This window comes from Phyllostomus discolor, chromosome 7, assembly GCF_004126475.2.
Source record: "Phyllostomus discolor isolate MPI-MPIP mPhyDis1 chromosome 7, mPhyDis1.pri.v3, whole genome shotgun sequence".
Classification (NCBI taxonomy): domain Eukaryota; kingdom Metazoa; phylum Chordata; class Mammalia; order Chiroptera; family Phyllostomidae; genus Phyllostomus; species Phyllostomus discolor.
The window spans coordinates 16,174,248-16,199,618 of record NC_040909.2 but is presented as its reverse complement, the minus strand read 5'-3'; the positions used below and the strand labels follow the sequence as shown (position 1 = coordinate 16,199,618).

Genomic DNA, 25,371 nt, shown 5'->3' with positions numbered 1-25,371 from the left:
ATGTGAAATAAAAGATATGTGAATAAATAGAGAGGTATGCTATGTTCCCAGCTGGGATGGCTGATATAATGCTAAGATGATACATTGCCTCCAATTAACCCATAGGTTTCATAGAACCCTAAGAACCCTAAGAAGAGCTCAGTAGAATATTTTTGTCTTAAAAAAAGCTTCCATAATTCATTTGGAATAATATGCAAATGAAAATAAATGATTTTGTTACAAACAATGAATGAAGACTTGATATTTTGAAACTACAATAATTACAGCAATGTAATTATTCCTTGTCCGTACCTCCCAGTGGTTTATTTCTCTCTTGTGTAGGTCTACTGTGTTTTCATTACATGCATTTTTATGTGTTGTTACAATGGTTTTTGTTGTCTTCAGCAGGAACACTTCCAGTTCATCTAGTGCTTCATTGCTACAATTGATATGTGCCCAGTTTTGGCTTTTTAATAATTGGCTGTGTTCAGTGCTGCCCGTGGGGGGAAGCATTTGTTAATTTATTCATCTCTCATTCAGCCTGCAGATGTGTCCAAGCTCCTATACGTTAGATGAGTAAGACATGATGCCTGTCCTAAATGAACTCAAAGGCTAGTGGGAGAAGTAGCATTCAAGCAAATAATCCAATATAGTTTTCATGTAATTATAGAAGGAAGTAAAAAACAGGTGTTCAAGGAATGTGAATCAAGTGAGAAAAATGACCATATAAAAGAGGATGGTCTAGAAAACTTAGTTACAGAAGAGTTGACTATTAAAATATCAGTTATCAGCATTTTTATTTTTAAAGCAATATATGACTACAATAGCACAGAGTGAAGCATAATGAGGAAGTTATATATAAAAGTTACTTATAATCCACCAGCCAAATTATTTAAAATTTTCTTGATAGATGTGTATTAATTTAATACTACATATATGCTGATGGTATGGATGAGTATATATTTTTCTTCTACAGCCAGCATTTTCCTTTTTTTATCCAGTCCTACTCCTTATTTTAATCTAAGAAACAGAGGCACTTGTGTTTAAAGAATTTTTAAAATACTCATTTCTTTAATAATAGTCACCATTATTACGGAAGCAGTTCATCTGGCATCTTGAGTCCAGTTCAGAAGTGTGCACTCATGAAGTTACACTTTTGTTTTAAGAAGTCCTTTCTTATGTTAAAAAGGCACAATACCTCCTCCCCCATTCCATCCAGATGCCTCTTGTAATCATAACTGTTCAGGTCATCCGTGACTTCATTGGAAAGATGGGAAGTAAACCTGCTAATGTTGCCATCTTCGTTTGGGAGACAGTAGTATTCAGAAATCTCATTCAGTCATGGTTCTATTATCCTGTTGACAACTTTTTGTGACACACAATACCTATTTAACTATAGAAAAATATTCAAACAAAGCCAGGCTTTCATGTGTTATCCCATTTGATGCACTGGATGAGGTTCAATATTGCACAAAGCTGACATACGAATGAGGGAAAATTGGAGATTGTCTAAAGTGAAAGGAAATTTTTTAAAACATTGAATTATTTGCTTGAATTTTATTTCTCCCACTAGCCTTTGAGTTCATTTAGGACAGGCATCATGTCTTACTCATCTAACGTATAGGAGCTTGGACACATCTGCAGGCTGAATGAGAGATGAATAAATTAACAAATGCTTCCCCCCGCGGGCAGCACTGAACACAGCCGATTATTAAAAAGCCAAAACTGGGCACATATCAATTGTAGCAATGAAGCACTAGATGAACTGGAAGTGTTCCTGCTGAAGACAACAAAAACCATTGTAACAACACATAAAAATGCATGTAATGAAAACACAGTAGACCTACACAAGAGAGAAATAACCCACTGGCAGGTACGGAAGAGGAATGGAGCTTGAGGAGTTAAGCCAGGGATGTTTCTATTCCGGGAAAATTTCCAACTGAGTGAAGACAGCTAATAAAAGAGCCAGATGGTGAGAGGTGAGGGAGCAGAGATGGTGACCACCATGTGCAGAGACATAGCATATCACCATTATATCTGCTCACCAGCGGGCATGCCAATGGCTTCAGGAAACAGAGTTCAAAGGTGTTCAGTGTTAGCAAGGGCAGTAAAATAATACTTTCTCTTGTTCAGGACCCAGAGGTGCCCACCCTTATAGAGATGTAAAGATTATATTCTGGAGATCCAGGAAGACTTCAAGCATTGGTCCTGGACTTCTAATTCCCCCAGATGTCCAGAAGAATGAAAACAAAATCCTCTATGAAGAAATATAAATTAAATATTCAGTAAGCTATCAAAAATTATAAGGCTAGCCAGTGTGAGGGAATCACAGACAAAAATAACAGGGATAGTACCAGAGGGAATCTAGGTCTCAGAGTTAGCATAGGCAGATTATAATTCTATCTTTAGAATATTTATAGAGATAAAAGCTGATCTTAAAAATGTCATCAAGAACTTAAAGACATTTATATGCATACATGTATATATATGCATATATATATGAAAATGACTAAGATGTAAAACTGAAAAGACACAATACAGGAAAAACAAAAGAGAGGGTGTAAACAGCAGGTTAGTATAGCTAGTAAGAGAATTAGTAAATTTCAAGGTAAGTCATAAAAATTATCCACAATGAAGCATGGAAAGACAAAATTATGAAACATAAAAAAAGAGACAGAAAAAACAGTAAGAAGTTCTGATATACATTTAATTGGGATGCCACAGAGAGATAAAGGAGGCAGACTCAATAATCAAATAAGTGTTAAAACTTATAAAACCTACCAATCCATAGACTCAAGAAGCCCAATGAAGCAAACACAAAATAAATTAAACAAAATCCATATTTAAAACACTACAGATAAGGAGCAGAAAATTAAGGAAAGTCTGAGAATCTTAAAGGAAGTCAGGTAAGTCATTTTACCATCAAAGGAATGACAGCTAAATAGCTAACTTTCTAACACAACACTAGCATGCCCACCCCCCAAAATTATGAAAGTTCTGAAAGAAAATTACTGACAGAATTCTATCTCCAGAAAAAAAATAAAGATATTTTTAAAGAAGCAAAGTTCAAGAGCATATGCTACCTTTTGACTCATTATGAAATTCCTAAACATGGTCTTCAAGAAGCAGGAAATTTATACTAGATAAAACCTCAGGGATACAGCAAGCAATAAAGATATGTACACAAAAATACTCACAGAAAGTTTTTGTGAAAGCAAAAATTTGGAATAACCCACCAACATAAAATGGATCAACAAATTGTGACACACTTATATGGAACAGCATAAAACAGTGGAAATGCACACTCATCTGACTGTTTCACAACATAAATTAATCTTATGGACAAGAGGTAAGTTAGAGCCACAAGAACAAAGCCAAATGGAAAATAGTACATAGTGTATGATTCTATTCATACAAATTTCAAACAGGCAAAAGTAAACTATATTATTTAAGGATACACAACTGCAAAGCAACACTGAAAAGAAAAGCAAGAAAGTCAATAAGAGGAAGGAATACATGAGGAATTTCCGGTTTCCTGCTCTTTGTTTTAATCTGCATGGAATTGCCTGATGATTCCTACTATGATCGTAAATTAAGATTTTCCCTTAAGTTTTATACAAATTTTATATTTTTCTTATATTTCATAATAATTAATGAAAAAAAGAGACCAACATCTTGTAAACTCCCAAACAGCCCTCAGAATAAACTACCAGAAAAGAGACTGAATTTCTTTTGCAATTAATAGAACTCCCTAGATTATATTTATCATTAGTATCATAAGGGCCTATGGCAGGTATGAATGTAAATGCACATGCGCTTGCTGAATGAGATACATGCACCTTCAATATAAAAAGGATGGCGACTATTTTAGTTTTCTACTTTTCGCTCAGTCCAAAAATAATTTCTTTATTGCATGCCAGTAACAATTGCTGTACAAATTAGGGCATAGGTACGCTTATTAAAAGTCTATATAACAAAAATGCATATTTACCACCTCTGAGTTATCTACAAAATTCTAATACTTCTCTTATTCCCATGGACTTGTACTGACCCTTTGAATTACTGGGGAAGAAAAACCAAAAAAAACTGACTCCCTGAAACATTTTGGCCATGAAATGACAAAGCTAGAAAGTGTAATTACGAGCGTCAGGTATGTTTTTAGATAGCTTTCTTGGAAAATGACAAATATGACAACTAGAATTGTGCAAAGGGAAACAAATGCAACATTTATTCCAAGAAGTCAAAAGGCTCGCAAGCATCATAACAGAAAGCAGAAATGGAAGAGAAAGGCAGGTTGCAGTAAGATAATAGTAAAATAAGAGGCAAAAGAAACAAAAAGGTGGATGCTTGGAATGCTTTAAAAATGCTAAAACCAAATTTTGGCCTACCCACTGAGGCAGGTGTAGCATGCTCATTATGGCATGAATTTTTCCCAGGTTTCCTTTTATACACTTACCCTCATGTTTCTCATTTTTTTAGATTTTAATTTACATAATTTTCCTATTACTTTGAGACCCTAATCAGTTTTGTTTCAAGACAGGCGAGAAAATATTCAATCTGTAAACAGAATCCTCCTTCCGGGATATTTTTCAATAGCTAATTTTTATCGACTTGGAGTTGACAAAAGGATGCAAAGATAGTTTCATTTTTCCTTTTTGGTCATTTCTTAGAAAATCTGAAGTGTTCTGTGATGATTGGCAGGGAAGCAAAGCTTGGGGCTCCACAGTGAAATGGGATGGCTGATATGAAGAATGAATTTTTCACCTGCAAGAATAAACCAGTGAACAAAATAGTAACAGAAGCTTAGATACATTAAACAGACTGACAGCTGCCAGAAAGGTGTATGTGTGTGGAGGGAGGGGGGAGACAAGATAAAAGATGGTGGAGGGATTAACCAAACAATATTTGTGTACAACCCATGGACATGGACACAATATGGGGATCTACTTAGGGATGGAGGAGGGGGGGCTGGGTAGAGATGGGGAAAGGCAGAAAAAGTGGGAACAGCTGTAATAGCATACACAATGAAAATAAGTTACAAACGGCAAAGAAAAGAATATCAGAGAGATTCACATACTCTTAGTGTTCTCCAGAAATAGAAAAGAAGAAGATACTAAATCTAATTCTGGGCAACACCCCAACTCATCTAAGTCAAACTGATTAAATAAATATACCTTAATCAGTGGGACCAGGTGGCAGCCACCCAGAGGTTTGAAGGAACTCAAGGATGAAATTGGGAAACGGTTGGCCAAGATGCTGCATCCTACATTACCAGCAGCCACCGCCAGCAATCTGGCAGATTGTTTATGTCATTCTGTGTATTAGAAGGGGTCAAGAGAGGACCCAGGGAACCTTAGAAAAGCAAGTATTTCTTCCGCTTGTCCAGCCTCCAATAAAGACCAGCATCATTAGACACTAAAACAAAAATAACTCCCTAGGGGAAAGACAATATGGTCTCTGAGAAAGGAAAGTATGAGTCACTGATTTATTATTGGTCTCTGAGGCATGTAGATAAAAGGCCAAATGTTGGCACGGTGTAGAGTAAAGGCTTTTTTTTTTAAAGAGCCAAAGTGAAATGGGAGATGTGAGGAGGCAATGGCTATATCATGCCATATGGATAAAACAAATAATTCCTACACCACTCACAAACAAATTCTTAACCTACTAGCGAGAAGGGATCTTTTTGAGACTTTGAAAGAGAGCTGGTTGCAATTATAATGAAACTACTACTTCATACTGCAGGTAACAAATTTGAAATACATTAAAATTGGATGCTTTGGAAAAAGACACAAAGGTCATTTCAGGAAACATTTTTATGGAGCATTACTCAAGTGTCAGGCTTTATACTAAACAGGTGGTCTACAGCAATGAGTAAGTTCCCTTCTGCCCTCCAGTAGCACAGAATCTACTACACAGATGATTAAGAGAGCCGTGGAATAGGTCCTACACTGGGACTTGTGCCTATTTATGACAAGATGATAACTATTAATTGAAATCAAGGAGTGTAATAATAATTATGCAATAACACACCTCTTGGAGCCATAGTTCACAAAGGATTTAATATGGGCATGGATCCAAAACAAAGTATAAATCCCCTTGTTAAAATTAATGACAATTTCAGTAACAACAAATAAACCCTAAACTCTAATTTTCTTATTTCATTTAGTGGAAAAAGACATCATGGATTTCAAACATGTGTAACTCAAACAATAATTATTGTATCTCTTTACCTCATGCAGAAAAAAAGCAGACATAATAGGAATATTCATTATTGCCAATGACACCATGTGAGGTTTTATTTAATGTGATGCATGCATATAAATATGTGTATGTACAAATTTCCAAAAGCCTTCATGAAAATAAAATTAACATTTGTTTATTACAACTTAAAAACAGGAATTAAAAAAAGAAAAGGGCTATTTGCTAACCATGAACTTGACCAGTTCTGCCAGTCTTACGTACTTCTCAACCTTATTGAAAAGTCTAAGAAAAATTTTCTCAGCCACAACAGTTATCAACCACAAGAGAGTAATGTCCCTTCTACAAGTCAAATGCTTCTTCTTTCTAATCAGTTTTAAATGTATATCTCCTTCCTTTTTTGCTCCATTAGATAGGAAGCTATCATTCAAAGAAATTTATGAGATCATGAGTATTCTCCGGCAGGCAAAAAAAATTTTTATAATCAGATTGTTCAATACTTTCAAACCAAATAGTGGCATTTCTATAGGAACTCCATGAGGAAAAACAAAAGCTAGAAAAAGAAACCCACACAAAAGCAGATGTAGTTTGTTACAGTTCTCTGATAAATCTTGTCTTGTTCATTTTTAAATGGCATTCATAGTTGTCATTTGCAATATCAATTATCATTCTGAATAGAACTTTAAATGGACTGAGCGATAGCACCTTTTTTTCAGGTGTGGTATTCTGGTGAAATTTCTCTGCCTTCTACTGGGGGACCACGTGGGAAATGGCGTTGGTCTCTTTTTCTTCTTTTCTCTTTGCACTGCAGTGCCCGACTGCACTGTATTCGATTCAATGGTATTGAATGAATCTCCCACTCTTCTACTTCCTGCTGCTCCTTCTCCTAAAGAAAAACCAGGGACTACATTCCTAGCCTTCTCTAGAATGAAGATGAAAGGAAAAGAGTTGCAAGCTTAACTCTTTTTTTCCATCTTATTATTTTAAACCTAGGTAGCCCAGAATTGCATGTCAATACCTCTATTCAAAGAAGATCCCTGAGAAGGAGGTAAAATAGGTCAATAGATAAAAGTAGAAGAAAAGTATTTACATGCGTGTCTGTAAGTGTGGGTGTGCAAATGACTAAATTAACAAAGCTAAACACCCCTGTAATATCAAAGGGGACCCCATAACACACACACACACACATTCATACTCAGTTAAAAAGTTATGCAACTTTCTAGATGGAAAAGTTACACAAAGTTTCTAGAAGGAAAATTAGGAAACAAGCATCACAATAGTATCATGAAAGATGATCAGAAATCTCCTACTTCCAGGAATTTATTCCAAAGAAATACTAAAGAATGTGCACAAATATTCAGCCTCAAAGATAGCAGTTGAACCTATAATAGCCAAAAATTAAAACAATCTAATTGGGGTGGCCAAGTTAGTTATAGTACATCAAAACTATAGAATACTATGCAGCTATTAGAAATGTATGCAATGAACACTGACGTGGAACAATGTTCAGTTTTGTTCAACAGAAAAAGCATGTTAAAAGCAAAATATGTTACCAGTTTTCTTTAGATTAGATATGTGTACATATGGATATACTTACATGTATATTTGCATAAGAAAATATATTGAAGGCTATCTTCAGCTATGTATGCTATATCTCTTTTTCTTCATCTTTCTCCATATTTAAATTTTCTGACTTGCCTATAATAAACATGCATTACATCTGAAATAAACCTATAAAAATGGACATAATTTAAAAAATTCATAGTATCAATAGTCTCTCTTTTAAAAAAAAAATCCCTTAAATAGTCTGTAGCTGATAGGTTAAACAAGAAGTCCTTGTGAATTAATATTGGATAATGGTAGGTACAAATGGAGAGGAATAATCCATACTCAAAAAGTCATCTGACTAGCAGGGTTCACGTTCTCATGTATCTGCTAGGTTGCATAAAAACTAAAAGTCTTTCTAACAAACTCTAAAAATCAAAATGCCAATATTGAGATTTCCCTACACCCATGCAACTCATTCTAAGAATATATTGCCTTTTATTTTAGATCAAAGCATCAAAGTTGTCATGGATCCAAAACAGCCACGTAGATCCAGCATCTACATCTGAACTCAACCTATTTATAATCAAAAAATGTTTTTTTAAATCCCTGATTTGCTTTTTATCTCTATGATGCAAAGAGGGTTAGCGATAGTACATTTCAAGAGCAACAGCTTCGCTTTGTTTCTACAGCAGTCTTCTTTGCGAACACAGGAAATTAAAAATGCAAAACACCACCAGCTAGTCAGTCAAGAAAGCGTCATTGTGAATGTAAGGGCTTTGTGGATACAAATTAGGGAATTAGTTTTTCCCTTAACAGGAGCATATTTACTAAGTAATTTGCTTTCTTTAACTGGAGTTATCCTCTTCCATTAACTGGAGAAGAAAGTCCAAATTAAAATCACTATTCATCAGTTACTGCTGGGGGCATGCTCAAGCCTGTGTAAGGGCCTAGGCAATAAAGCTCATCAACTGTAATTTTAATCATTGTTTAATCAGAGCTCTCAAAAGGAATAATTTGGGGTAGGGGAGAAATGGGAAACTCTTTAGTTACTGTTGGCAAGAAGGTAGTTATTTCAGAGGACTGTTGATTTATTTATTCACTAAGTTTTTCAACAAATTTTTATGTTTTTCCTTGTTCAGTAAAAACTTGCTACAGGCAGTAAATACAGTGGTGAATATCATACCATAGTTCCCATCCTCATATAGCCTACATTCTAGGGGGAGGGAAAATGGGTACATGAGAAATCATAACTACAAATCATGGTGAGTACTTCGGAGGAAGGGAACAGGGTCAGAGAACAAATAATGGGGAGATGCCAGTTTACTTTGTGGAGCCTGGGACCCCTTAAGAAGGAATATTTAAGCTTTGCCACAAAGGATGACAGTCATTCATACTCATGATACTCTTCTCTCAACTGTGTTAGCATCACTCTTCCCTGATCTTCCCACCACCCCCTTAGCCATTCCAACTCTTCACTGTGAGTTCTTCTTCAATCCAATCTTTAGCCTCTGACATTCTTCAGGGCTAAGCTCTTCTGTCTTCTACTTTTCTGACTCCAAAGTTCCTCCTAAGGCAGTCTATCCCACGCCTATGATCTCCAAAATCATCTACATCTCAACACTTCCCTAATATACTCCTCTAGCCTACAACTGTTTTTCTAACTTTGGATCCATGTGTCAACTGCTTACATGACATCTCCATCTGAATAGCACATAGGAATCTGAAATTCAACAGAGCCAGTGCTAAAATCAAGATATTTCACTTTCAGATCTTCTCATCCTTTAGCAATTCCCATCTCCCTAAATAGAACCATGCACTCAATTGGTGTATCATTAATCAGAAAGCCAACAATGACACTTGCTTCTTTCGCATCTCCCATGTACAAATGGTAATTCAGCCCTGTTTCATTGATAGCCAAAACATATCTTAAATTTCACCACATTATTCCATCTCCTCTACTACCAATTCTTCCTTAGATACTGCAAGCCTTTATTTATTCTTGTATTTACTCCTGCCCACCTTCCAATTCATTGTTTTAAATGAACATCTTTTCAAATTACTCCCTAGTTTTAAAATTCTTCCATTGTTTTGCCCTGGCTGGTGTAGCTCAGTGGATTGAGTGTGGGCCTGCAAACCAAGGGCTTGCCAGTTTGATTCTCAGTTTGGGCACATGCCTGTGTTGCGGGCCAGGTCCCCAGTGGGGGGCAGTGTGAGAGGCAACTACACATTGATATTTCTCTCCCTCTTTTTCTCCTTCCCTTCCCCTCTCTCAAAATACATAAATAAAATCTTTAAAATTTTTTTCCATTGTTTAGAAGATTAAGTCTAAAATCATGAAAATGGTTTCTAAGATCCTGCGTGTTTTATCCACTGCCTAATCTTTTAGTCCTATCCCCCATGCCAGTCTTAGCATTATTCCCTGTGCTCCAACAACAGTGGACTTCTTTCAGTATCTAAAATGTAAAAGGACATTTCTCTTTTGGACTCTGAGCATGATGTTTTTTCCATTGGGGTATTTCAGACCTTCCTACTATGTATTCTCAGAGTAGCATACTATTCTCCATATCAGATAGAAGTGTATTTGGCTGCAAGTAACAGATTACCCAATGGAAGTAGTTTCAGCAATAAAGACATTTAATTACCTCATATCACAAAAAGTCTGAAAATAGGCACTTCCAGGGTTAACGCAACATTGCAGAATCACCATCCAAGACCAAGACTTTTCCACTTTTTACTCTGCCATTCTGCACATGCTCACTTTTCATTTAGGCGTCATTCATTGTCTATGATTACAAGGTCAGAGAACTTCATGCATCATGTTGTTGAAAGCGTCAGGCCACCTTTCGAGGCTTAATTAAAACTTCCCCCCATCTTGCACAATAGATATCTGGCATCAGCCACAATGGCCGGCCATCAGACTGACCTTCCTGCACCTGGGAACAGCCTGGCCCTTTACCTAACCCACTGTCCTGACTCACGTCCTGAAACTCTGTGGCAACAGTCCAAAAGAACAAGAAACCAACCCCTCCCTTATTCACCCTCAACCCCAAGCATTTTCTTTTAAAAGCCCCATTCCTGCCTCCCTCTGCTGCTGCGTTCCACTTGGACTCAGCCCACCTGTCCTGCAGCTCCAAATCAAGGCATTTGGATCAGAGCATTTGGCTCCACCCACCTCTATCTCTCCTGCATTTCGAACCGTGGTGACACAACCACTTTCAAGGTAGGGAAGGGGGAAGAGTGCTCTCCTCTTGTTTGTATCACCTCTCGCAAAAAGTACAACTTTTCTCAAAAGTCCCCATCACATTTCCCTTATATCATATTGGCTGTGTCAGTGTCACGTGGTGACTGTTAACTACAAGGGAGACTGGTGAGATGAGTTTGGGGAGACAGCAGGGAAGGGGTTTGGAATGGCTACAGAATCAACAGTGTCTGACACCTTCTTCAGAGTACGTATCAAAATAGGAATTAAAGAATTAAATCGGTATATTTTGTTCACTGTCTCCTCTGTGAGATGACACACTTTCGACTATGGGAGGCACGTCTGTTTTATAAGCTCAGTGCCCAGCTTATATAGGATATCAGTTAGTGTTGGTAGAATGAATGAATAAATGAATACAAAAGGACAACAGAGGCAGAAAACACATACAAAGGAGAGAGAAAACTGCCAACACAAAGCTTTTTAAGCTGATTGTCATATCTCATTATCTCATGTTCCAACTCCCCATTCCGGTTAATTTGAAAACAGTCTTTCATCCAAAAAAAAAAATGCAACTTTTGAAAGTGCTCAATTCTTTGCCCAATGAATGCAATTTTTCTAACCTCTTCATTCTTGCCAGGTGAGTAGACATGGGTACAATTGTTTTTATTGAGATCCAGGAATAAATTCTTTTTTAAAAAAAATACAATTTTAACCTCTGTTATAGAGTTAGATGATCCAGAAAATTTTAAATTGCTTCAAGTACATAAACGTAAATCAATTCTTGGCTAAATCACTCAAATAACATTCAAAAAGAAAAATGTATAGAAGCTTGAAAATTATTTAAGAGATTCGCCCTAAAATTTTTGGTCTAAATTTTCCACTCTTGAGAGCAGCACACCACCAGATACAAATGTCATTCAGATTGGTTCATTAGGGGGAAAGCTGATAGAAAATGCCCGGGACATAAAGGGATGCTTGAGATATCTTTGTCTTCATATCTAGACCAAAAGAAATCCTGGGTTTACTCCCAAACTCTGTCTTGTCTTAAATATGTAACTATGTTCAAGTTGAGTATGTCCTTTTGTTCACAAATAATATAATAATCTCAAACTATCTTTTCAGTTATAACATGTCGTTGTCACCCCACAACTTAAAAACTTAAATGAAAAATAGTTCCTTGGAATTGAATACAGTCAGTCGATGGTAGCCAGCCTAATAAAACATTAAGGAATAGTCTCATATTCCCAAGAGTGTCTCTATCTACAGACGCAGAATCTGTTTGTAGTTTCTGATGGCCGTTCTACTTGGTCATCCCAAAACACAAAGGGCACCGACACACACACACAGTACCACATTTTTTTTTTCTTTAAAGGGAGGTGTAACTATCCACACATGCAGCTCTAGGTTTCAAATCTTCAACACGGTTTTCATTTGAAATAAAATTCCTTAAAAAGAGAAAATGACTTTAGCATTGGCAAAGGGAGTCCCCTAAGGGAAAAAAATGTAAACAGATGGCTGAGAAAGATCACCCACATGCTGCACACAGATCTTGAGGAGGCATTTCTAAGAATGAAGTGGCACTTCCCAGCCTGGGCAACTTCCCACAAGGATCCTTATTTAACCCACAGAAAACAAGAGTTTACACCTCTAGCCAAGAAGCAGCTCGGCAACTCCTTTCCCCCTTGTCTCCCAGTAATCCAGATGAGTTTTCAGCTCTCCCCAATATTCCGAAAGAAGCTGATTACCGACCACTGGAGACAGACGAGCCTCTAATAAATCAGTGTTCGATGATGAGCCCTGAACTAACATCTTCCCATATAATCGGGCTGTTAAGCCCCAGCTACGCATATTAAGCATTCAATTTAATGTATGACACACATCTGTTCCACTTTCTTAGCGAGCAGAAGTTTCAAGAGAACTTAAATCCCAGACTTAATCAAGGAGAAAAAAAATCTTGGCAGTGTTTAAAACTGATTTTTAAAATATAATCCAAATGACAGTGAGAGGAACCATTTTGCAGTAATGAGATTACATAATACCTAAATCAAATCTACAAAATTACCTGAGCAGAATCACTAGCTCTTTCATCTGAGCCTATTTATCTCTCCTTCTGATGCCATCAATATTTACCAAAGACCTTTACCTGTATCTGGCCCAAAGCACCAAAATATAAGCAAAAATAGATTTTCTGCAAGCCCTGTAATTTAACCCTTCCCAATGCCCCAAGGCCGTAAAAGAAAAAACTCACAGATTTGTCTTTGACAAGGAGAGCACAGCACTGAACTCCTGCCATCAGCATCTTGTGGGGGTTCCAGGCCACGGAATCAGCTCTGTTATATAAAACACAGAAAAGGGCAGAGTAGCAAGGGGACCCATTAGTTTCTGCTGGAGAAAAGAATTCTACCATCCGCAACACACATTCCGTACTTATACCCAAGATAATGCTCAACAGGGTTCCTTGTTGGAGTACTCTAGGGAGTTTGGGAGTTTGGGGTTCTATTTTTTCTTCAAGTAAAGCAATTACTTTTCTTTTGTCCATTTTCAGAATGTTACTTAAGTGGGCAAAGTCCCAAAGGTTTTCCATGCCTAAACGAGAGACACTGCATCTGGAAGCTACATTTACCTGTGGATGCCATGCAGAAGCCTGCGGTGCTTCCTGGACATCAGAGCTGAGCCACCCCAAGAAGCCTGTTGAGAAAGTTACATAAGCAAGACAGTGTTATTTCCATGTGATTTGATCACCAGCCAATTGTTCTAGAAAACCCTGAACGACCACCTCACTCTATCTTGCTATTTTGTTTTAAGTTGATGTTAACCAATTTGTATCCCAGGAAAATCTGATCACTGGTTCCACTCAGGCAATCAGAGCCTCTCATCACAACAAACAACTCCCATTAACCCTTCGGATTTAAATCCACACATCGCAAAGAAATTGTTATATTAACCTGTTGAGTTGCATGTGGTTGAAAGGTTTAAAAGACACAGTCTATCCCGTCTCAGATCTCATAATCTAAAACAGACAATATCCTAACAATGCCCAGATTCCACCATACACAAGGTACTGATGCTGATCATGAGTCTGGGTCTAAGGGCTGGCATTCTGCAGAATCAATGTGGCATGTGCTTGACAAGGAGGATAGAAGGGGATATAGAAATTCATAGCCAAACTAGCTTTAGCAAGGTGGAAATGGATCCTATTATTGAAAAATGAGATCTTTTCAGCCAAACAACTTTCAAATATATTTGCAAATCAAAAAAAAAAAGTGAGAGTGGGAGAAAGAAAACCTGGGACTTAATGAAGTTATTCATTGGAAAGGTAAATACGAGCAGAGGAGAGGGACCTGAGAATAAGGAGAAGAAAGGAAACCCCACAGTCAATAAGTCTAGAAGGGAGGGAGGAAGAATCAATATGAGGAATAAGAGAGTCAGTTTGGTTCTTGAGACTGAGCAATCTTCTGAGTTTAATTTGTAGGGCAGTGAAGGGCAATTGCGGTGAGGAAATATGAGGGGACTGTCCTGGGCTCCGCTGTATGCTCGCCAAGGCTATTTACCTGGCACAACATTGCATTGAGAATGGAATTATTGTCACTTCGATTTTTTAATAGAAAAAACTAATGTTCAGAAGTTGTAGGTAAGCTCTCCAAGGTCTCGCAGGTAATAAAAACCAGACCTTTTTGACAGTAGCATCATCACTTAGGGAAAGTAACCAGTCAGCCACATGGTAGAGTGCAGCATGGTTAATGGAGGATGATGAAAGTACTATGCGCAGGAGATGAGTTTAGAGACTGCCTAGGATATAGGCTATCCTATTTAAGGCTATAGAATTTAAAAGGATAAGGAAGCCCCAAGATCATGTAGAAAGAGGTGGTAAGATTGTGTGTACCACTGATGTGGAAGGTGAAAGAAATGAGATGTCTCCATGATCCTCAGAGTATTGCAAAATCTGAGCCCTCTGCTGAATAATAAGGCATGGCCCTAAATCCCACTTTAAAACAGCTCTCTTCTTCAGGGGTGGAACTCCACAGTGAGTGTGTCCCCTAGGATGCACAAGTTAAGAAGGCACACACTCTCAGAGTCCAGCTCTTGCTGGGCCCTCAGAGTGAATTCCTCTTTCATTTGAGTCCTAGGAACCTCACTTGTGTCTCCTTAGTTCCAACCCTGCTTCCATGGACTACAGTCCCCAACAACCCCACGGGGTTCCAAAGGTTTGCAAACTGAAGGTAGTATGCATGCAAAGCCCAAAGAATTCCCAATTACAGGATTCATGACTTGGGGCTGTCGGTCAAGTCCCCTTCCTGCTGCACCCTTTCCCCACTGGCATTCCCAATGGACCATGTCTGATTAAGGCTGAGATACAGAGGCAACTGCCTTCAGCATCTAGGAAATCTTTATCCTAGCCTACTGAGGATCTCCAGTTCTGGATTTTGAGATCTTGACCTTCACAAACATTAAGATGACTTACATATGATGTTCTCTTACTTCTATGACCCACCCTAAACACTAAATTGCCTACTTTTCTCAAGCCTTTTATCCCCAACTTCATTGAGAACCTACCAGTGACAATCACGGTGACAATTGGGGACAATAAAATTCAGACACACCCATTTTCTCTCTTACTCTTTCCACCTGCCTCACATGCTACACTCACACTGCTTCGTGTCTCCTGCACTACCCTCTGCTTCCTCTTTCCGCCCTCTGCCCTGAAGTAAATGATATTCTCCCAATCCTAATGAGCTGAATTGAAGTTTTCAAATCACATGCATTCTTTCAAGGCTTTAGTTCACTGGTTTACAGGGTGGTTGGGTGGGTTAGGAACAGCTGACCCACAAACTTATTCCTCAGAAAAGCTTAAAGGAGCAAAACAATGTATGCCTACTTCTATTTGCTTCACTTTCTAAATTCTGATGCCAAAATTTGCAAAAGCATCAAACGGATCCCCTATATGATGAAGGAGCTTGGTTTTCCATCTCAATAAAGACCAGCATTTATTGAGCTATTGCTATATGTTAGGCACCACATTTACCATTTTACTTACTTTTTGTTTCTTTAATTACTTAGGTAATAAAGGAACAGTAGGACCAATCCTGAAAGGAAGGTGGAGGCAGGGGTAGAGATGACATCCAACAGCATGTAAAGCCCATGAATTTACATGCAATGTTTACTCCCACTCCGGCACTGGGAGTGAAGAGTAGGTGAGAGACTTTGGGAAGCTCTGCTGGGAGTGGGAGGCTTTGCAGCAGCCACAGCCGCTGCTTTGGAGAAGAGCTGAACCAGCCCCTGACATCCTGTTTGGAGGCAGACGCTAAAATAATAATGCGCTCTCATGGAAGAATAAGAGAACTGGAGGCAAAAAATGTCAACAAAACTAGAGTGTTCCTTATTCAGCAGTTAAAAATGCACTGCAATTAACCAAATTTAAGACCCTATCAAATGTAGGAGTCACTATTTTTGGTTACCATTAATAAAGAAAAAAAATGGTATCAGCATACCAATCGCAGACATGTTAAAAATTCTAAGTGTGTCTTAGAATTAATAAATTGTGGTTCATATGCAGGGCAACTTGGTTTTTTGTAAAACCCAGGGGAATAAGTAATCAGAATTACATTTTTTTCAAAAAAGCAAATACCAGTTTTTAATAATTTAAAGTATCTTTAAAATATGATTTAGACTATTTCCCAAAGGTCAAAGTAATTATGGCAATTTTGTTAATTCTTAACCTTTAAAATTAATAAACTGTGCATAGAATAAAAAGGTAAAATAGCTACATGCTTCCATATGAAATTTTATCAACAGATTCAATGCCTGCAATATTGAAAAATGGATGAACAGCGTCTCCATGGTAGAGCTAATTTCTTTAATAGGTCAAATAAACTGTTGTCCAATTTAACCTAATACTACAGGCATTCATTATGGGTAAGTAGAATAATTTGTGTGGCTTACATTTTTCCTTATAGAAGTGTTTCCTTCCAAAATTCAACCTTTACTTTTTAGAAACCTAGAGAGGTTTTTATTCATACCTACAAATCATAATTCTCTCTAAGCCCCATAAATCTCTTCCAATTTAGAAACTGCTATAGCTACTATTTTATATAAACTATATAATCCATAGTCAATGTTTTTTATGAGAGTAGAATTTTCTACTGTAAATGCTGATGTATTTTATTTTTCCCCCTTATTTCCACAGTTATAGAAGAACTCACCTCATATTTTCTTTTAGGACATAATGTATTATTATGGTTCTAAGTTTATAAGAATCAGTAAGATATAAGTTGAAATATAAACAGATACAAGTATTACAATTCCATTTAAAGAAGTCACAAATAACCTACCTGAAATATTGCCACCAGCATACTAATAGAGCCTGTAACTCTGGTGAATTTATATTAATGCTGCTTTTACCATACATTAGCATACTTTTAATAAAAGCCTTGAGTTGCTAAAAAAAGATCTCTGCATATCATACCTGGGTGCTTTACTTTGAAAGCATAAAATCAACCAAACTATAAAATTAAGTGTATGTATAGTCTCCAAATGCTCAGTTACCTTCCACTGAACAAATAAAAAATATTGTCCTTTCCTTTCTGTCTGATAAGGAGGCTATGAAGCATTCACTTACCAGAGGAAGATTCCCTCCAGTTTCATCAGCATGTTCAACAGTCCCTTCAACTGGGTTGAATCAAACTAATTAGCTCCCGATTTCACACACACAAAAAGAGAAAACCAAAATGCTCAACGAGCTTTTATAGCTGGCTGAGCTCAACCTTTTAACATTAGATAAACAGAATTTTAAAAGTTACCTTTAATTAAGGAAAAAATTATTATAAACAACCCCAGGATTCACACAATTAATTAGAAAAAAACACCAACTCTTTAAGTAAAAAATTATGAAAAAATATGTTATCCCTGTCCCTCTCAGGTAATTACCTATACTAGATCTATATAAAACCCGCTTTAATTAGAGCATGAAATTACGTAGTTCAGCGTTTTGCATTTTCTGGCTGGTTGGTGTCATATAATGTTTAAGCTAGAAAATAATTTAAGGACCACATCAGCCATTTCTCGCTACCAACGAAGAAACCAAAGCCCAGAGGGCTGAGGTCACAGTGAAAAGCAGGCCAGCTCGAATCTGAAAGTCAAAGTCCCTCGGCTCCATGGTGCAAAGGCGTCCCCCACATCATGCTGCCTCAATGACAGGAGATTCAAGGGACCCGCGAAACGGCACATGACAGAAGAGGAAATAAAATGCAATCCAGAAACCTGGAAATGTACATCGTTTTAGACCATTCTTCTTTATACCTTACCCAGAACGACATTGTAATTTCCCCTGATTAGAAATTTATATAAAAGTCATTGGGGACTTCTCATCCAGCTTCTGAGGATCACAAGACCAGAAAGTTGAACAGATGGGGACATGCAGGTGAACTTACATCCACATGAAGCCAGAGGCCGTGCTTCTCGCAGACATCAGCTATTTCATCCAGAGGGTCAAACGCGCCCAGCACAGTTGTACCCGAGGTGGCGCAGACAAGAAAGGGTGCTGCTCCCTGTGAGAAGGACCCACACATAAGAATTGCCACCATCACCTCTAATTTGTCCTGTAATAATAGGTTGGTAAATTATAAAGCTTGTACTATATCCAGATATTTATTTGGTTTCTTTGGAGATCATCATTAATTCAGTGAATGTTCCTAAACTTTTCTACTATATAGCTGTATGTTATAAATAGGTTAGGGAAACTAAGAAAACATTATGACAATATTAGCCCTTTGTCCCAGCGCAGTATTTTTAGTCTCCTTTTCTTTCTATAGCATTTTCTGTTCTTAGCTTTCCCGGGTAGAAAGTAGCCTCATCTGCATCGGCAAACTGGCATTTGGCGTGATTCCTAACTTCTCCTTGGGGACAGTCATTGCGCCTCCAGAGTGCCAACGCTGCTACCCTTCCCCAACATAAAAAGGAATGTTTGGAAGGCAAGCAGCTCCAGGGACAAACCACGCAGGCCTGTGTGTCTGTCTCCTCTTGAAGTGAGTGCAGTTACAAAACAAAGAATGTACTCAGGTACAAATCTGGCATCGGGGGGATAAGGCAACCTCACTGAGATACATTCTCCAACACAGGTGCTCAACAGAGAGATTTGTTACGATGCGCTAGTGGAGGGAGCCTGCCTGACCCCTTCCATGATTATTCCTCCTAAGGCTGATGGCTGCATCTTGCAGAGTGAACAGGTGCCAGAGGGAAATGAGAAAAGGGGACATGGAGGACAGGTGCAGACAGGAATGGTAATTCCAGCCAAGCCAGCCAGCACCTTGGCCCCATCATGGAATTCATGGCAACCAGGCAGAGGAGACTCTGAGAGGCCGTTTCTGATAGATCCATCCCCACATGCCCGCACAGATGTCTTGCTGGATTTGGAAGTGCCTCAAAGGAAATTTTTCAGACAAAGGCGGTGGTGGCGGGGGGTGGGGTGGAGAAGCAACAAGCAGTCAAAGATTCTAGAGCACCTAAGGAATAAGTGGCAAGAACGTTTACTGCCCATTAAATTCATTTGTACCTCCATTTGGGATGGAGTCATTTTTTCCCCTCGGTTTTTTTGGAAGCGCAGTTGTTCTTACAAAATACGTGTATGTCCCATTTTACTGTAAGTGGTTGTATCGTCTGAACCAGACTCACTCCAATTTCGCTGACCACTGACAGACATATCATCTCTGAGTGGAAAGAAGGGCAGAGCTAGGGCACTTGGTCCCCATCTCAAAATTGAGATGCATCAGAATCAAACTGATGGTACACAATGAATCCATGTGTCATTTAGGCAGAGGGTTGTGACAGCTGTAACCTAGGCCACCCAAACACATCTTAGAGTGGAGCCAGTAGGTGACAGAGTCCCAGGGAGCTCTGGGCTTTGAGAATTATTTCCTGCACTCAACTCCCAACAGATCTTATCTTTATTATGTCATCGACCTAAAGGAAATGGGACCAGATTTACATCAATCATTAAAAGCAATAGGACAAGTAATTTACTAAAACCATTTAAGGTGACTTTAGCGGTTGAGTTTTTCCTCATAAACTATATGACATCCTGACAGTGGTGAGAAAACACCTTTGCAAGCTATTATAACTTATTAATGACTTTCTCACCTTTTTTAAAAAAAACAATCTAGCTATAAGCATCAGTCCTGAAATTAAATTTCTGCAGTCTGGATTTAACCTTCCAGATTTTTCCTTTCTCACATCTCATGCGATTCATAAGAAAATTCAGCGGAAACAGAATTGATGGTGTGCTGACAATAAGCAGTCTTCCCTAAGGACGTTTGTCATTTCAAAAGTCACACACGAAAATTCTCTCAAATATGCAGTGGTTATACCAGTTTTATCTCTTCATAAGCACTTCAGAACCTCTGATGCCTCTGTGGTTTTCGCCACCAAGTAAAGGTCGCTGCTCAACAGATTTGTAATGGATTGTGGCTGGCCAGGGAATTGAATCCCAGCAGAAGAAAAGTGGATTCACCATTTCCTACATCTGAAGCAATCCAAGTTAAAAGCCTGAAACGCAGCAGCCAGGTCTGGAGCTACTGGGAAAAAATAAACTAGTTCATCAGGTATCATTATTTCAGAATGGATGCAGGGTTTGTCCTTGGTGAATCCAGGCTACAGTTTTAACTGACTTGAAAGAAAACTGAGGAGACATGCCAACACGTACCCCACTGCCCTATTTTTAAATGTGCCTAAAGCAATTCTGCTTTTCAAAAACTTCCCTTTACAGGTTCTCAACTTCAGAATATGCCAGTTTCGTGTACTTCATTTGTTCAAACAAGCCAACATTTACATAATGAAAATAATGATGACTGCAGTGGGATAAAATAAAACCCATCAAAGACGCTAGAACATGAGTTCTTAATGATACCAAACAAAAAGAAAAAAATAGATTTGACTCTCTTTAGGGGATGCTAGGCAACTAACTCACTAGCCTGAAAATTAGTAAATAAGGGGGAAGGGGAAAACAGCTATCCTGCTTCGCCTGTGAAAACTGTTCCCTTGGGGAAACCAAACAGGGGGAGGGGGCCTTCTCCTTTAGAGTAGCAGGCCTGCCAATCAGTGCATGAGGAATGGGAGCAATGAGAACATCACTGAATGAAACACTGGGTCTAGACAACCATCATCTGGCCAGGACAACCCAGGAGGGGACGGGCTTGTGCAGAGCTCTGTCACGGGTGACCTGGCTGTCCCGGAACCCACCAATCCATGGCGCCACAGAGGGAGACCCGAGACATCTGCTGATGGGAGGGCAAAATTTGCCCACGAATAATTCCTTGCAAAAATCCCATCTGAATTTTACCCAGTCTCAAGATCTAACTGCCAAATTGCAAGAAATATAGAGAACAGATGGGTAGCACAGAGGAGGGGAGCACTTAGAGCCTCAAATTCATGATGTCATCTACAAATGCGTAATGTGGAAAACTACCGGGATAAAAGGTTTGGTTTCTTCAACAGATCAATTGCAGGAGTTAAAAAAAAAAAGAGGAGGGGGAAACTACAGATTAGACAAGATTTATATGATGAATCTACCAATGCAACACATAGACCTTTTATGAATCCTTATTCAAACAAACAAACAATTTTTAAAAAGGGAATGGGAGAAAATCTAATACAGAGTGGATATTTGATGATATCAAAAAATCATTTCTTATAATAGTATTAATTATTAAAAAAGAGAGACTGTACCTCTTTTGTAGACATACTGAAATGCTTCTATAGCAAATGATACGATATGTGGGATTTGCTTCATACTAATCAAGTGGTGGTGGGAGGGGAGAGGTATAGATGAAACGGAACAGAGCATGAGCATATGACTTTTGCAATTAATGGGTATATGAATGCTCATTATATTAGTTTTATATTTACTTGAAAATTTTCATAATTAAAATTTCCAAATTGAAAGAAGAAAGGAAGGGGAGAAAGGAAGGAAGGAAGGAAGGAAGGAAGGAAGGAAGGAAGGGTAAAAAGAGAGAGAGGAAGGGGGAGAGGAATAAATGAGTGAATCATATAAACCATACAAAAAGCACAATCAATATTCCCCACCAACAAGCATTAATGACATTAAAAAAGTTCTTTTTGATAGCAATTTCTGTAGAAAAAGATCGAACTAGATTTTAAAAAAGAGAAAACTATAATTTGATATCTGTAGTTTACAGCAGAACAAACAGGCAGAATTGTTCCCGAGTCAAAGAAACCTGGGAATCTCTACCACCAGGCAACTTCAAATCCACTCATCACTGGAATGTTAAAAAAAAAAAACCCTGACAAATATAGATCTAAGGACACACCTGCTGACAATACATCCACAGTAAAGGCAAAAATTGTAAGCACAAAATTTTAAACCAAATACAATAATCTAGGATGCTCTTTTATTTAAAAGATTAAAATACAAATAGTAAAATAACAGAAATATAATATCAAAACTTAAAAATAATCAAAATAAAAGAACCCATCTTTTCTTAGAGTATGAAATCCTGTGAAAAAAGAGATAGTTCATCACAGCTCAGAACCTGGGCTTTTCATTGTTCAGCAGTCACACCTGACTTTGTGGCTACCTGTGGGAAAGTTATGGGAAAATAGTCTGAAGCCCCTTGAGCCATGAGGACTGTGGTGGGATGGGAGCCAAGCAGTGAAGAAGCAGGCACACCTAAGCCAGCAGGCTTTTGGTCCAAGAAGCCAGATAGCTGGCACCAAGACAAAGACACACCTAAAAAGCAGGTGTCTGGGCCAGCCCTAGCTAGAGTGTAGCAGGTGACCGCGGCCATGCCTTGCTTTCCCCAGCAACAGGCATGTCAGCTTAACACATCCTGGCAGCTAAGAAAGAGAGAACATTCTGCCAGAGCTGAAATACTAGCCCCAGACCGAGTACAGGATGATGGTTATGAATGGGCTCTGGGTGGAAGCACCCTGGGAGGAGAGGTTGATCAAGAAGTCAGGAAGCATTCTGAATGCAACCAGAGAGAATGGGTTTGACCTGCAGGATTCTCAGAGTCACAATTTTGTAGGAACGTAGTTGCAGGGGCCCTGCTGGAGAGGCTGGCTTTGCCTTTTAGGGATAATTTGAGGCAAGAATCCTGAATTCGGTGATGTCAGGGTTTCATAAGCTCTGGCCACCGAGGATGAGAACATCTAAGAAGCTCTACAGAACGTGGAGAGCCAAGCCCCCGGAAAAAGAGCACTTGTACAGAAGTTACCCTGTTTTAAGTCTAGCGAGCTCTCTGCTCTGCCCCCCCACACAGAAGTGGGTGTGGCTGCTTGCACTCCCTGCCTGGCAATCTCTCCCTCACACCCAGAGACATGTGTACCTTTTCTTTCCTTCTTTTTTCTCTCTCCCCTCTCACCTTTTTTCTGGCTTGCCAGATTTGCTTCTCCAGTTCCTCAGGTATCATTTTACCTCTAGGAGACACAGATTTGAGACTTTTGGTTATGTTTAGCTGTGAGCACGCTCTGGCACTGCTTTTTTTAAAGTATGAAGTTCCCCCTCCACCCACCAGGCTTCCGGATCCTGTCCCCATTACCTTCCATCTGTTTCCACAAAGCAAATATTCTCAGTACCAATCCCAAGAAAGGAGGCTGCCTTCTTCATGGAGTAGTGACACTAAATTCAAAGGGACAAGGGGGAAGAAAGAGACATGAATACGCAGCAGGAAAAGCCAGTGCTTATTGTCTAAATGAATATAAGTTATATGGCTGAGCCCAATCTTTAAAATATTATTGCATAAAAGAAAAAAGTAACTTAGCTGAGCTCCTTAGTATAGTAGTTGAGAACACTGACTTTGGTTGGAGTCAGAAAAACCAGGATTTAATTCCAAGTTTTCCCTATTACAGCTATGGAAAGTGAACAAATAACATACACTCCTTAATCCCCAGTTTGCTAATTTACAAAGTGAGCATGTCAATGCCTATGTCTTCTTTACCATAGAATTAAATGCATATGGCCCTGGCCAGTGTGGTTTAGTTCGTTGGAGTGTTGTCCCATAGACCAAAGGGTGCAGGTTCGATTCCCAGTCAGAGCACATGCCTGGGTTGTGGGTTTGGTCACTGGTTGGGGCGCATTCGAGAAGCAGTGATCAGTGTTTCTCCCTCACATCAGTCCCTCTCTCTCTCTCTCTCTCTCTCTCTCTCCCTCTCCCTCCCTCCCTTCTTCTCTCTCTAAAATCAATGAGCATGTCCTTTAGTGAGTATATAAAAAAAGTGGGTTAACATATGCAAAGGGCTCAGCACAGAGCCTGGCATACAGAACAAACTTGGTGGTGGAGGCTATTGTTCTTGATTCCATTGAGGAAATTTCCCTTCGTGGTACTAATAAGACTCAGTAAAACCCTCTCAGGAGTGAGTAAGACTCTCAAAAGTTGTCATCACAAATCACATGAGAATTTCATTATTTTTCAAAAGCAAACAATGGGTTATAAATGCAGTTTGACACTTGACTGATCTTGTTTAATACGGAACGCAAGACTGAAATTAAACACACAGGAATGTGGCTTAAAATCTTAACAAAAGTAATCATAATTTATGGACACATTATGCTATTCAGCCCTGGCACGAATGAGGCTAATGGCTCTGGAATTAGGTCTCATCTATTTCTTATTGGAAAAAGTAGTGTATGCTTTAGATTGTTGAGCCTTTTTACCCTACTACATAGAGCCTATAAAATAACTGGCATTCAGACATTGGAGATGTCAGTCTTTATACATTAGTGTGGACAGGTGGTCAATTAATTCTTTTTCATGCCAGAAAAATGAGGGTGCTAAAGGACATTATTGTACGAAAAAAAAACCTTAGTAATTTAATTCGTAGGTATGAATACATTAAGAGTATTCATGCCTTCACATTTAACTTGATATATTCCCTCAAATGTGGTAATTTTTCCTTCTTTTGTCAAGAGAGGTTATTGGAAGCTTTCTCTTTTTTTAACTCTGTAAAAATAAATGCAGACATAACACCATCAGGAAAAATGAAGGCATCTCAGATAATTAATTTCCAAATATCAAGTAGAACCCATCCGAAATGCCTGGAGGATGCATTCGTTTCAGGTTGTTGCAAGAACACATGCATACCGAGGGGTAATCATGTACACAAAAATGTAGTTAATTCTCTCCTTGCCATATCAGCTCACCATAGCTAAAACAACAAAGCTCAGGCCAATTATTTCTCACCAGAGATCCGGGCTCAAGCCACCAAACAGCTGTGAATTTCACAATAATAAGTAGTAACCTACCCCATCGACAACTGCCAATACGAAAAATCACATTGCTTGGCCCTTAGAAATAGCAAAATATCTCCAACCAATAGGTCTGAGGAATAAAACACTGGCAATCAGAATGAGAACAGCTTCAGTGGAGGCATCCTTGGGTACCTGAGGGCAAATGTCAATCTCAGATGCATAGGAACAGATTAAAAGCAGTCTGCAAAAC

The 25,371-nt window shown here is 38.6% G+C and overlaps 1 protein-coding gene across 2 annotated transcripts in view; it reads right to left on the bottom strand.

Annotated features, from left to right (window-relative positions):
* Positions 1-25,371, bottom strand: part of GADL1 (glutamate decarboxylase like 1) — a 161,589-nt gene that overhangs the window by 93,039 nt on the left and 43,179 nt on the right. For both annotated transcript variants that reach the window (XM_028518652.2, XM_036030558.1), the window contains 5 exons: positions 23,473-23,552; positions 23,296-23,350; positions 18,352-18,468; positions 13,548-13,612; positions 13,173-13,254 (listed from right to left, as the gene is read on the bottom strand). In XM_028518652.2, coding sequence (XP_028374453.2) covers positions 13,173-13,254; positions 13,548-13,612; positions 18,352-18,468; positions 23,296-23,350; positions 23,473-23,552 — 399 coding nt within the window. The remainder of the gene's footprint in view (positions 1-13,172; positions 13,255-13,547; positions 13,613-18,351; positions 18,469-23,295; positions 23,351-23,472; positions 23,553-25,371) is intronic.